General features: G+C 33.9%; 1 protein-coding gene across 1 annotated transcript in view; it reads right to left on the minus strand.

The window, feature by feature from the left end:
* Positions 1 to 14,211, minus strand: part of LOC111064553 (dipeptidyl aminopeptidase-like protein 6) — a 128,622-nt gene that overhangs the window by 69,311 nt on the left and 45,100 nt on the right. Inside the window, exons 4-7 of the mRNA XM_039442331.1 lie at positions 10,541 to 10,635; positions 7,439 to 7,513; positions 5,579 to 5,631; positions 1,719 to 1,933 (exon numbers count right to left, since the gene is read on the minus strand). Of these exons, the coding sequence (XP_039298265.1) occupies positions 1,719 to 1,933; positions 5,579 to 5,631; positions 7,439 to 7,513; positions 10,541 to 10,635 (438 nt within the window). The remainder of the gene's footprint in view (positions 1 to 1,718; positions 1,934 to 5,578; positions 5,632 to 7,438; positions 7,514 to 10,540; positions 10,636 to 14,211) is intronic.

Below are 14,211 nucleotides of genomic sequence, written 5' to 3' on the forward strand. Positions count from 1 at the left end.
AAGCACATTTGACTCTCCTCAGACCCACAGCGCTTTGTTGCATTCAGGTTCCTCTGATTAAAAACAGAAATTTGATAGATTAGTTGAGATTGATTATCAAAAGATTGACATAGTTAGATCTTTTTCGCCACACTGCACAAAAGCACTGTTTTCCAGTCCCTACGTAATCTGGAAGACATTGTTTGCAGACGACTCTCATCTGACGTCAGAACAGTTTTTTTTCCGGCCTAGGCCGGAAAGAGTACCCTTTCCAGCCGCTAACATGGAACTAAGAAAGGTGATCAAAAAACTTTTCATTATTGTGGTTCATTATTCAATAATTAAAACATTTATAATAATATCATCTCATTGTCATTTGAAAGAATTAAAAAGTATACTCAACCTCCCACATAATTGAAATCATCTCTTAGGTATTTAGACAAAAATCAGAATAAAAAAATAAAAATACTTGGACAATTTCCTGATATTCAGATTACCTCAGATTTTCTAGAGCTATCACCTTCCACTTCTGCTTTCGGAAGTGCTTAGTAAACAACTATTCTCATATATATATTGTTTATTTTTCGGCCTACGGCCTCGGACTTGAAAACCGATTTCGAGCCAAAAAAATCTCATTTTCTGCTCTAGGTGCGAAATATACTATTTCGAGTAATCTTACAACTGAATCATCGTGGATATGAATGAACGAGACCAAATGATGAATGAATATCGTAAAACTGATTAAGCCCTAAGGCAACACCACCAGAAGAGTCAGGTCGGATACAGATTCTACTATTTCCTCTTCTTCTCTTTATTCTCCTCCATCCATCTTCTCTCCTTTTCTCCTCCCTCTTCTTTTTCTCATTCTCCTCCATTTCTTCCACTTCACCCTCCTTTTTCAATTTTTTGAAGATTTAAAATACTTGATGTTCAGTGTGATTCATCGTCAGCATGCTCAGGATTTCAATGAAATTATAATGAATAGTTATTCATATAGTAATCTAGTTATTATTGTTATAAGTGGAATTCTTTTATGCCAAAAATTATGACCTAAATTGACTAGAGAAATACACGTAACTTGGATGAAGGAAACAAACTTGATCAATAACAAGATGCATTAAACAGATTACAGTTCAACAGATAGGGTTTAGAGTTTAGAGTGTTTCAGGAAATCTATTGAAGTTTACATGTGATTGGACAATCTCATTTATATATTACTAGAAAAAGTGTTGATGAATTATTTCAATTATTATTGCAATGAATAATTAAGGTTTTATAGAGCCTGTCAGAATCCCTTGTGATAGCATAAGAAAGTAATGATGTCACCTCATTTATATATTTGTAATAGTTGATATATTAAGGCTGTGCAACTTTTAGTTGAGTTATTTTTGGTAATTTTTAGTAAATTGAATAACTTTCTCAAAAACTGATATTTTCAATTTTTTTGTTTTATTCAATCAACAAAAACATGAAGAATTTATCGTCTGAATCTCATTGATTAATCTCCTATCAAATTTGAAATGTTCTGTCCCAAAAATTTAAACTTTAGGCGCTCATATCTCAAAAAGTAATGATCGGAAAAAAATGTTTTCTTGAGAAAACGTTTTCATTTCAATAGCTTGATGATATACACATCGAAAAGCTTTAGAAAATATCACCAGTAGAAAGTTTATTCTTAGCCTTCGCACCGCCTTAATGGAAACTTATTATTGAATGAATAATTTAAATTTAATTATCACCTTCGTATAGCCAGTCAGGAGCGCCATTACTGACCACACCAGGCACGGCCGTTGAACTGACTCGAAATGATTTCTCGTGTTTGTCAGGTGATGGCTTGTAGTAGATGTCATAGTTGTAGACCATTAGAAGGCCGTGACCTCGTGGGGTCCACTCAGCATGCAGAAGGTAAGGATGGTCGGAATCGTCAGGTGTCACCAGAAGAGGGTATGTTATCCTGTTAGAACCAAACAAGCATAATTTTAGAAAAATTACATTCGAGTCAGAAATGTTGTGAAGTTGTTATAATTTGTTTTAGCCAAACTTGATGAGCTGTTTCGGACATCATATATATCATGTAGGTCGAAAGAGATCAGTTTTCGATGAGATCAGCTGGAGATACGAAAATGTTTTCTTTGCCGCCCTAGGGCCGAAATGTCCACTTTCGGCCCTAGGGTGGAAAAGAATATGACCTTGAAAAACAGCTGATTCAATTCGTCAAGTTTCCAAGTTCAATTTTGTCAAGTTTTCAGAAAAACAAGTAATCATTTTGTCATGTTTTCAATTGGAAGAGTTTTCTGTTCATCAAGTTTTCAGTATGATAAATATTCAGAAAAGCAAGTTATCATTTTGTCAAGTTTTCATTCATCAAGTTTTCAGTTCGAAGAGTTTTCAGTTTGTCAAGTTTTCAATCCGTCAAGTTTCCAGTAAGGTAATTCCAGGAGAGACGCCCCACCTAAGGAAATGACGTCATAAAAACCACTGGGACATCTAGAGGGAAATAGTATTTGGTGATTTAACATTCAAATATTAAACATCAAACATTAAAATAGTATTTGGTGGTTATCATTCGTCATCAACATTTGTTGGAACATTCCATGTGGAAATCATACTGTAATAATTCCATATAACACTAATAAATTTGGCAATCTCCCATGTGTCCGGGTGAGATGCCCTTTCTGTTCGGGAGAGATCCCCATTCATTAATATTGAGGTAATCTGAGAGATGAGTTTTAACAGAAATGAAATAAGAAATGTATTATTGAGTAGAGAAATTACATGAGTTGATATAAGTGAATCATAAGTAAATCATTAGTTGCATTATAAAATTTCAATCAGCTTTTTTTCTTTTTAATCTGACGTATTTTCTTGTTGCCACAAATATTACAAAGTTCACCATACATGGTGCATGATTCATGAAACCAATGAGAGCATTCAAGACACTTAATCCATCAACACTATCTCTGGTAGTATAATAGTCTCATCACATTCTATGCAGTTGTTTACTCTATCACTTCATTTTCACTGTTTGAGTTTTCAACTTTGCTCTGTTTTTTCGATGTCTACATTTTCCTCCCTCTTCTTTCTTCCTATTTTCTGTAATTTTTGAGAAGATGTATTTTTTTTTTGGTTTCTCTCTCCTGCTTTCTCCTTCCTCCTTCTTCTCTAAACATCAGACTTGCCCACATTCAGTTTCTCAGCTATTTTTTCAACTTTTTCCTCGTGTTTTTGTTTTTTCTCTTCAAATCATATATTGAATGCCTAAAACCAGTTTTTATTATTCATTTGAACTATCACATTTCATATTTAATTGCAGTTTGAAATTTTAGGGCAACTCTCCCATACAGTTTGCTTGGGGCATCTCTCCCAGAATTCCATGGGGCATCTATTCTTTTGACAGGGGAGAGATGCCCCAGCACCATGTCGATACAAAGGGAATAAGATGGCCGCCTACTACATACAGATCAACTATAAAACGACTCACAAAGTTCTCACCAACTACATTTCAATATCCTCTTGGAAACGTTATTATCAGCCTCAAATATAACACCTTATCTTATAACGAAGGATGAAAACTCAATACTTATAGAATTTTTTTTGATTTTTACAGCCAAAAATAACAAAAGAAAACGGTCGTAATTCTCTCTATTGTTGACTGGAGTTCAACTGACAGAATGAATGTACTAGAAGAGCCCTCTATCATTATGTTTGAGAACTACAGCAAGTGGGGCAACTCTCCCCGTGGGGCATCTCTCCTGGAATTACCTTATGTCAAATTCTCAGTTCGTCAAGTTCTCATTATGACAGATTCACAATCTCACAAGTTTTCAATACACCGTACACCAAGCTCTCAATTCTTCAAGTTTTCAATAAGTCGAGTTTCCAGTGAGTAAAGTTTCAAGTCAATTGATTTTCCATCGTTGAACACTAGATAGGGAATAGGGTTGTGGAGAAGTGAGTTAAAGGTTAGGATAGAAGAAGTTTGAGGGCTTTTGCTTCCAAATGACAATATGCTGATTAAAGAAGTTGATATATTATTATGATACTGTACCAACTGGACATTCTTATAGTTACAAGAGCTTGAGGAACAGAAAACTGGACGAACTGAAGTTTGCCTACCCAGGCTGATTCTTGATCAGCTGAGATCTCGATGAAGTGGATTGCACACATACGAGATATAAGTTACTTCAGCAAGCCATTCATGTTACGTTCCTATATAGAGGCTCAACTGAACATGTATTTCTCACAAGTATATCTATACTGGCAAGAGCTCACTCACACCACATTACACTGGAAGATTGAGGGATTGTTCAAGTGGAGAATATGTTGTTGAATCAAGGACTACCGTCTTTAGTTTCAGAATGACGTTTTTGCTTTCATGAAGGTTCTTGGTTGATTATCCTTCCGGCAGTCGCGCTGTAGTAAAAAGTACAACAGTGTCAGTTTTTTTGCTGCACAAAACTATTGAATGGGGTGGTGTTAGTGAATGAGTCACCTATGCATTCCAAAACTTTCTCCCTATCACTCCAACGAGTTGCAGTATCAACCGAGCAATGGTTCAGTCTTTAGGTGCCATTAGTCGCGACAGTCATAAGTTGCATTGTGCATAATAAGGTAGGAAAAGACTGTATACGGGGACTATAAACGAGCCAATAGCGCAGAATTGATGGCTTTGCTTGGTGTACCTTATTGGGCTATGAAATGGTAATCATCCAAATGTTCATAGGTGTAAAATAATCCAAAAAGATGGAGAAAGTAATTATACAAATTAATAATTGTTGACAGTAGACAGAGTACATAATACTTGGAAAATTGGATGTTGTAAAAAGTACAACCTGCGACTGCTCGTGTGATTGAGTAGGGCGCGACTACCAGAAGGTTAAACTGTAGAATGACCAGATTTATTTCAACCAATACAACACTACGAATTTAGTTAATCATAACCCTGTTAGCATACATTAGTCAATAATTTCTCTATTCACATTTTTGTTTTGTTATATCTTAATTGTTTTATTTTGTACTGCAAGTAAATTTTGTCGGTTGGCGAGTCTGTTGCTTAAACCGCCGTTTTTTGACGTTTCTATTATATGCACCGTTAAGTGGGAGGAGAGTGTCTAGCTGGGCCAATGGCAGGCGTTCATGTCCTTGACCAATAGCAGTACTCGGCTACTAGTATAAATTCTGCTGCTCTTGTATTCAGTTTTAGTTCATCAAAGATTGACAATGGTGTAACAACTGAAACTGGCTTTCTACTTTTAATAAAATCTGTAGTTTTTGAGAGATTTCTTAATCTTTTTATCTAATATGAATAATTAGCACAATATCAACTTCTCAACTACACAAAAAGGAAAAGAGGAAAAAGTCAGTTGGAATGTACCTAACTATATTTGTTCTGGAATTTTGATTACTCTTCATTGATTTTAATAGGAGTTGTTTGTAGTATTGTAGTTCAATTGTATTCGGGTCAACCGTATCTGTAATGAGCTGTACCTGAATTTGTATACATTACACGGAAAGTTCAAGATTTAATTATCATTTGATTCAATTCAATCACATTTAATACATAGGAAATGGAGTGGATATAAAATGGATTTGTACTTACATTCCAGCAACATCGTGTATGGAGTAGAGTGCCAGAAAGGAGTGACGGAATAGCTGCAACATAACGGTTACCAGAATGTTAATGGTGAATATTCTCCAATATTCCATACATGACATTATTATAAGATTGACAACATAACTTCATTGATTTTACTGAAAATGCAAGAACAGCAGCTCAAGTAGTTTGAAAGGATTGCTTTCTTAATTTTAATCAGAGAAGATACTTTGAAATAATATTATATTATGATTAAAGGTGCAAAAACCATCTATCTTTGATACGATAGCACGTCCAGAAAGTAAGTTCCGTTTCAATTTATATCCGCTGCAGCGCTGCGATCGCAGCAGATCGCGGTAGACGCTCTGTATCAATGAGAAGAAACGTGCTTATTGCGAGACACTTCGGAAATTGCGCCGTGCAATACAGAATAAGCGCCGAGGATTGCTGTCAAAAGGTGTTGTTTTTCTTCACGACAACGCATGACCACACACTGCAAATGTGACGATAAACCTCCTACAGGGATTTGGCTGGGACGTGTTTGACCATCCTCCTTACAGCCCTGACATCGCTCCTAGCGACTTTCATCTCAAGTCTTTCCTTGACGGTCAACATTTCAACAATGACGACGAGCTGAAAGAAACTGTTCCCAACTGGTTGAAGACACAGGCGGCAAATTTCTATGAAGAAGGTATACAAAAACTTGTGCCAAGCTATGACAAATGTCTGCAAAATTTCGGTAGTTATGTGGAAAAGTAGTTTAAGAGTTGTAGAATTTTGTGCAATAAATAACTTTTCTGTATCTGTACACAATTTAATTTTATTACCAAACGGAACTTACTTTCTGGACCTACCACGTATAATGAAAAATTCAATCAGGTGAAATTATATGAATAATTCTACAGGGATAATAGTAAGAAATGTTAGAGGAATCAACTAAAAGTAGAAACGATAAAATGTATCAGTTGAAAAATTGTTATACTCCAATATGAATGATATATTTTTGAATGAATAAAAAATACTAATCATTGCAGATGAAGTGGGCTTAAACAAGATAATTGAATCCACCTCCAACCACAAGAATAGAAATCAGTTGAGATAGTTTTATTCACAAAAAGAAATATAGATTTATCACATGCGTGAGAGAAAAAGTTAAATATATAATAATATAAAAAATATTATATATTAATTATATATTATATATTATTATTATTATAAATATATATTATATTATTAAATATATTTAATGATATATTGAATATAATACCTTGTCTAGAAACAAGTCTGTGAGTAAGAAGAGTTTGTTGTTCCAACCAGAATTCTCTAGAATCTTATTTAAAGATAATAGTTCAATGTAATAATGCATAATGTTTCATGTAACGCATTATGAAAATTGACATAAATTACATACAAAAATACTAAATTATCCTCTCTTGAAATGATAATAATACAATCATGTAACAAAAGAGGAGAAAAGAACATTTTTATCATATTGAAAACTTTCAATGGTTATTCTTGTAATAATCAAGTACCATAACCAGCAAAACATCAACACAAGCTCCTCAGCAGAAACAGGTCCATGAAAGAGAAGTAGGAAAAATGATATATTCAACAGAAACAGGACTATGAAAGAAGAATAGAAAAACCAACATAGAAACATAATAGTTCGTAGGTTACAATTTGGTGAAAAGACACGTACAAAACGTTAGTAAATGTGCTCAGTAAATGAAAGATAGCCAACCAAAATATCGAAATGTTGAAGCAATGATTATCAACAGAGAGGAAAGTTATTACTACTCATAATTGATGAGGTTGATTGGAAAATAATGAGGAAAATATGCGATAGTTGTTTAATTTTGTGCTCACCTTTTGTACATTGTGGACCAGCATTATGTATTTCTGGTCGGGAGACATGGAGAATTTTGCAAGATTCATCCTTCTCTGAAATTGAAGAAATTTGAACATTAAAAATAACGTTTTACAATCAACAAATAATAGGCTACTCCACTAAAGCACAGAGAAAACAACAATATCTCTTCTGCATCATCAGTGACCAAAGCCTGGTTATTTTCCTACTTGCCGTATAAAGCTTTTTTTTCAATTCAAAAAATAATTTATTCCGCACAACATAATATTATCACAAAACATTGTACCATCTAACAATACAAAAAAAATACTAATGAAAATATATGTTTTGCTTCAGATGACAAAAACATAAAACGAAATAAATATGAGCACACCTTGTGTACTTGTGTTACTTGTGTGTGTACAAGCACAGCTTGTATTAACAGTGAAAGTAACAGCTGACTGACTGTGAAAACTTAGATTCTGGATGCAAATTTCCACAGTCATCCAGTCAGTAAAATATTTCAAGGTTGAGAAAAAATCTTTTTCCTACAGTTACCTTGAAAAGTGGCCATTCCTGCACTGATTACAGAACGCAAAGAATCACTTTTCCGCTCTAGTGCGGGAAAATTTTTTTCTGCACTCCAGATTTGCAACATGGCAACACAAAATAGTTGGGGGTTTTATGGAGGATTAGTGCACGAAAACAAAAATTAAGTTGGTAACAATGACTGTGGTTAGATTTAGATAAGAATCATTTCAATGGCTACCCTACATGTATGATAAAATCCCAATCTAGAAATCCAAAACAAGAATAATGTTCATCTAAATCATAATAATTAAATAATCATCGTTTACGAATTCTGATCATTTAATAATAAATAATAGTTCTTTTCTATTGATAATTTTTTTTTCAACTGCAAGCAATGAGAAAAGTTGCAAATATACATTATAAAATTCGAATTTTGAGGTTAAATGATTACCGTTCGATATCCATATAAATAAAAAAGCATAAGAATACTACAATAAAATATATTCTCTGTTGTCTATGTTATTTTTATAAATATTTTTTAGTTTACTTTAAGCATTTTTCTCGGTAATTTGAGCAAAAGTCTAAATTTCTGAATCCTGTTTCTGTAGTTTTTAGCTGGATGAAACAAATTTAGGTACGATTCTTCCCGCTAGGTCGCGCTCTTGTCGGTTCAGCCATCTTGCTCCCAATCAGCTGTTGGCGTGTATTTTGAAGTGAATTTTTGTTCTATCTGTATTTTTATGATTCTTGAATGATAAAAATGAGAACTTTGGCTGAGAATTTTCAACTTCAATTGGATTATTAATTTTTAAATGAATTAAGGTTGTTATTAATAACAGCATCACACACACACAAACATTTGATGGATTTCAGCCATCATTTCACCCATAATTACCCACTTTTCATATTCAATGGTAACTGTAGGAAAAATTTAATGTGAAATACGTGCGCAAAGTTCCTCTGCTGCACTCAAGAAGCCATTCCGCCCTCGCCTACGGCTCGGGCGTAAACGTTTCTTTCGGTGCAGCAAACCGTCACTTTGCGCACTAGTTGCACAAATAACTATATTATATTGAAGTAAATATGAAGAGAGATAGATGACTGAAGTTGCCAAGCTCCAGGTGACTAGACTACCTGAAGCTTCGCTCATGTCGATTTGAACAAACAAATTTCGTTGAAAAAGAAATCAAAGCAGCAAAAATAACAAATTGGAAAATATCATCCTACTTTTGTTCAATAAATTGGATCCATCTCTGATGGATGAATGCATTTCAGACTACTAATTAAACTTCTAATATCAAGAAGAATAAAGCCATTTACACACGCATCGATCTTTAGACGTCCATTTCTCTGTCGTCCTTATCCTCCTTAGATTCTACCTTAATCGTCTAACTCTACCCGATTGAATGGAACATGACAAACACATGATACACATCATGTTGTGTTTGTCAATCTATGTTCAATCTAATAGAATTTATAAGTAAGGTAAAAAATCGGACGTTAAAAATCTATGTTTATGTAAGGCTCAACTCACACTTACGCGACTCAGGTCGAGAAGAGACTCGATTCTAGTCGAGAGCATGTGTTTTCAAATGGTGACGTCGCAGAGACTAGAATCGCCTGGTCTGAGTGTCACCATTTGAAGACACATGCTCTCGACCAGAGTCGAGTCTCCTCTCGACCTGAGTCGCGTGAGTGTGAGTTGAGCCTAACTGGTCTTTATTCATAACTAAACTCAAAATTGGACAAAAATCATAAAGTGTAAACATAACCTATTTTTTGGACAATTTCTATCTAAATTTGGGAAAGGAACAGTTTTGGGCTTTAAGCCTGTTGTTCCTTTTCCAATCATTCATGGTTGAGAATGATATTGCATGTATCAATGTATAAAATAAATAAATAAACCGGCTTTTGAACGAGAACAGTTTTGAAGAGACAAACATGATAGCTGAGAGGTATGAATACAAAACATCAGTGAGTGAAATCTTCTGCTGAAAAACCTTCCCAGGAAAGTCTTTCACTCCATGTTCGTGATTTAAGTTTGATCAATATTGGTGATATTGTTCTGTAACAGTTCAAACTCGCATTTTTGATAAAACATAACTGGTTCTGTCAACACTAAGCTGTTCTCCATAAAATTAAAAATCCACCTCAATATCACCTCCACCAATACAAGAAAAACTTTCATATTATGTTCATAAGACCAACTACATCTACCAAAATTTTTTATGAGATAATTAGTATATTATGTTATTTCAAAATTGAGTGTCTTCCATCATAGAGAAACAATAGCATAAGTAGATATCCCATGGTATAGGGCGTTTATGTCGCAACTTTTACTGTTATCTCAAGCCGATTACTGTCGATTATTGTCGAATTTTACTGTTTCGTTGGGTTGAGAGTGTATGAACGGCACAATATGAGAGTCTGCCAGTGTCACACAGCTTCACGAGAAAGAATTACATGAGCTATCGGCTTGAGATAACAGTAAAAGTTGCGACATAAACGCCCTATACCATGGTATATCTACTTATGCTATTGTTTCTCTATGCTTCCATTCAGTTCGTTTAGGACGTTTCTTTAGTACTTACGAATGTTTGGTTGCTCATGACAACTCTTGAAGTAAGATTGGCAGCATTGTAGATACTAATTCCTCCCCACTCATCTCTGAAGATGAACTCATCTCCTACAAAATAGAAATATAATACTACTTTTAATAATCAACTTATTATTTATACAAGAAAATCATGCAATAATCATCAGATAATAACAGGCTCAGTCAGAATGGGTTTCTATCATTGTATTTTTTTGGAAAAAAGGGTTATATATTAAGGGATTATATATATGAAAGAGATTATTAATTTGAGAACTTTATTACAAGAATTCCTATTTCTAGTACAAAATACAGAATGCGGCAGAACCGATTAAACAGGAACTGTAAGATATAAATAATAATAATATCGAGTGACCTGGCTGGCTCATGTCTGGTGTCAGAGTTTTCTGGTCACAACTGATAAATTTCAGAGCCTCTGACAATAACCTAACGACTGCGTTTTAGGCAGCCGGGACCGACGAATTAACGTGTCTATCCGAAGCACGGGAGTGTGAAAAGTGACTCAGGATATACAGAGAAATAATGATTCATAAATTCTCTGAATTATTGGTAGAACGAACAAATTTATATCGAAGAGATAATGTCCTGAATGTGACGGACTTTGGTTTCAATACATGAAGACGATAAATCTTCCATTTAATAATTTGATTGCATGGTATGAGATGTTGTGATATTTCTCCATAATTGAAATAATAAGATGTTGATATTGTCAATACCACTTTAATTTATTCGAAAATTAATATATATTACAGAACCAGGTTTCATGGTAATACCTGCTACATCTTCAGCTGAACTAATGACCAACACATAGCCTAAAATTGAATTTTCCTGTTCCTTCAACAATAACAAACACATTAGTTCACCTGAAGATGTGGTAGGTGTTACCATGAAACCTGGTTCTCTAATATGAATCAATTTTCGAATAAATCGAAGTGTTATTGACAATATCAATCAATCAAACTGTTTATTCCTCAAAAACAAAACACAATACATGTTATAGCAGCAATAAACTAAAAAAATACACAGAATTATAACATGACTATGAGCCTAGTAGCCTATGTTGATATTCTAATGTATATAAAATACAATTTCTAAAAACACATGACCATGATTAAAAAAAACTGTGACTGTTAAATTAATAAACATTGATAACTATTTATGACTATATAAACATCTTATTCTTTCAATTCTTCCATTGTTGAAGATCTAGGAAAATAGAAGAGTGATAGAGAATATTCGCCTCCGAATTGAAGGAGATTGGTTGAATAGAGTCGCCAGTTTAGAATTCTACCAATAAGAAGTTAGCAGCTCATGTACGTTAGTTGATGTATCAGGCGTTATATATGACGTTATTCAACTGCGGGCTCCTGATTTGTTGAAATTGTAAAATGGTGACTGCTCAGCCCATTGACCAATCAGAAGGCTTCTTGATTTAGAGGCTTGACTACGTCAGTATATTGCCACTCCCACTTTTGGTTGGTGAATTCTTTTAGTTCCAACTTTCTCCGCTATTCTCAGTGAACTTTTATTCTTAATACTTTTATTTAGTTATTTATTTATTCATATGCAAATACAATCCAGGTAAAAACAACAGGCATATGCCCAGAACTCCTTTAAATCTTAATTCGGAATACACAGTCTAAAGGTTATGTTACTCACGTAACTTAAATAATAATGCAACCACTTTATAGACTTCTTTTGTTGTAGTCTTATAATTTTACATAATAATTGTGCTGAGGCATTGGAAATCAAAGTTGAGACAACATTGATAAATGATATATTGGGCCATGCATCGCGAATGATGTTCGTAGAGAGAATTTGGAATAAAAATAAAAAACAACAAAAATAGAGCAGAATAATTATGATGAGGAGAAAAAATGGCCAGAAATTAGCAAATAGTATACTTTCAAATTCAAGGCTCTTTGGTTAGCAGATTAGTCAAAAGCAAAAGTCTGTATTTTATTTCAGTGAACAGATCAAATAACACAATCAGTGAGCCCCCGGGCTGAAGAACTCTCTCAAATTCCGTTGATATATTATTACCAGCTTTTATATTGAAATCTCTGGTTTTCATTGATTTAAAATATTCTATATAGCTTTTATTTAGTATTTTCCTTTTGTGAGTAATTATTCCAGATTCCAGAGGCATGGGCAATAAGGGTGGGCCTGAGAGCACCCCCCCACGAAATAATGAATATACGGAAAAATAAGTACAGTAATATGAATTTTTCAATGAATGATGTGCGGAGCTATCGCCACGGCAGACAGTGATATTTCTTTTAATTTTAGTACAGAAGTGTTCATAGATGTGACAGTGTTAAAATCTTGACCAATGTTTGAAAAATGGTTGAAAAATTTAAATACTGAGATCTCTTCATCATTTGGTTTGTTTAGAAATATACATTTTTCATGATTTAATGTCAACAGAAAAGAAGCGTGATCTCAGAAAAGTAAAACGGGCGTTCAGCGCAAATTACCTTCTGAGTATGAGCAGCAAAACTGATATAAAGAAAGTATCATGGGGTTTTTACTTAATGGCCCATATGAATAAAACCAGAGCAAATGCTCATGAGCTAGAGCATGGAGCATAAGTTTTTGCTCATGAGCAAAAGGTAGAAGCAAAAGCATTTGAATAAGCCTTACCTTATACTCTTACCTTATGCTCCTGAACTCTAGAGCAAATGATCACTTATTTTAAAGATTTTTCATCAGCTGATTCGCTTTTGTAGCCTTACTTTGTTTTTATAGCTCACGGAAGCGCTAAATATGCAAGCAGGGTGCACACCGCTTGTGTTTGCGTCGCCTGCTCTGTTTTCTATTTATGAATAGAGTTTTAGGTTAGTCGAGTTTAGAATTTTGAAATAATAGCGTGAAAAAATGTCATCTCTATAATAATCTTCAGCATATTCTTATAATATCAATAGCCTTCTTATAATCGTCTACACTCTCATCTTCGCCTCTCATCTTAATCTCTACACTCTCATCTTATGTTTATTTCTTATTTTGTGATGGCTATCTTTATATCAGGTATCTTTTGTATTTATTCTTTTGTGAGGATAATGGTGATAAATATCATGGTTGGATCTAAAAAGGGTTTTATAGTTCTCAACTATTAGTTGTGATCGTATCTGGTATAGTTTCCTCTTCCTCATACGAATTAGTTGAGACATTTTATTATGAGCTAAAGGTGATAAGCTGCTCTAGACTAGACTCACCTTTTTTGAAGCATTTGCTTCAAAAGTTGAGCAAATGCTCTAGTTTATTCATACAGTTTTTAGTATAAGCTTTTACTCTTGAGCAAATGCTCAAACTATTTTTTTGATGAGCATGAGCAAAAGGTTTTGCTCACGTTTATTCACAGAAAATGAAGCAAATGCTCTATATTTTAGAAGTATAAGCAAATGCTCAACTTTATTCATATGGCCCATTATCTCTCAACCTTACATCCCCTAAAAATAAATTCTATATTGGCCACTGATTGATTCTATCTAGCATACATGATTCTATGTTCATAAAATTGAAAATCAATGAATCCTTTTGACATTATTTATTTATCTCTCTATCCCAACACAACACCTTTCGAACAAAATTTAAGTCATTTCCATGTGTGAATGAACAAAATAAACAACGTAAAATTATTAACGTTCA

The sequence above is a fragment of the Nilaparvata lugens genome, chromosome X, assembly GCF_014356525.2.
Source record: "Nilaparvata lugens isolate BPH chromosome X, ASM1435652v1, whole genome shotgun sequence".
Lineage (NCBI taxonomy): Eukaryota > Metazoa > Arthropoda > Insecta > Hemiptera > Delphacidae > Nilaparvata > Nilaparvata lugens.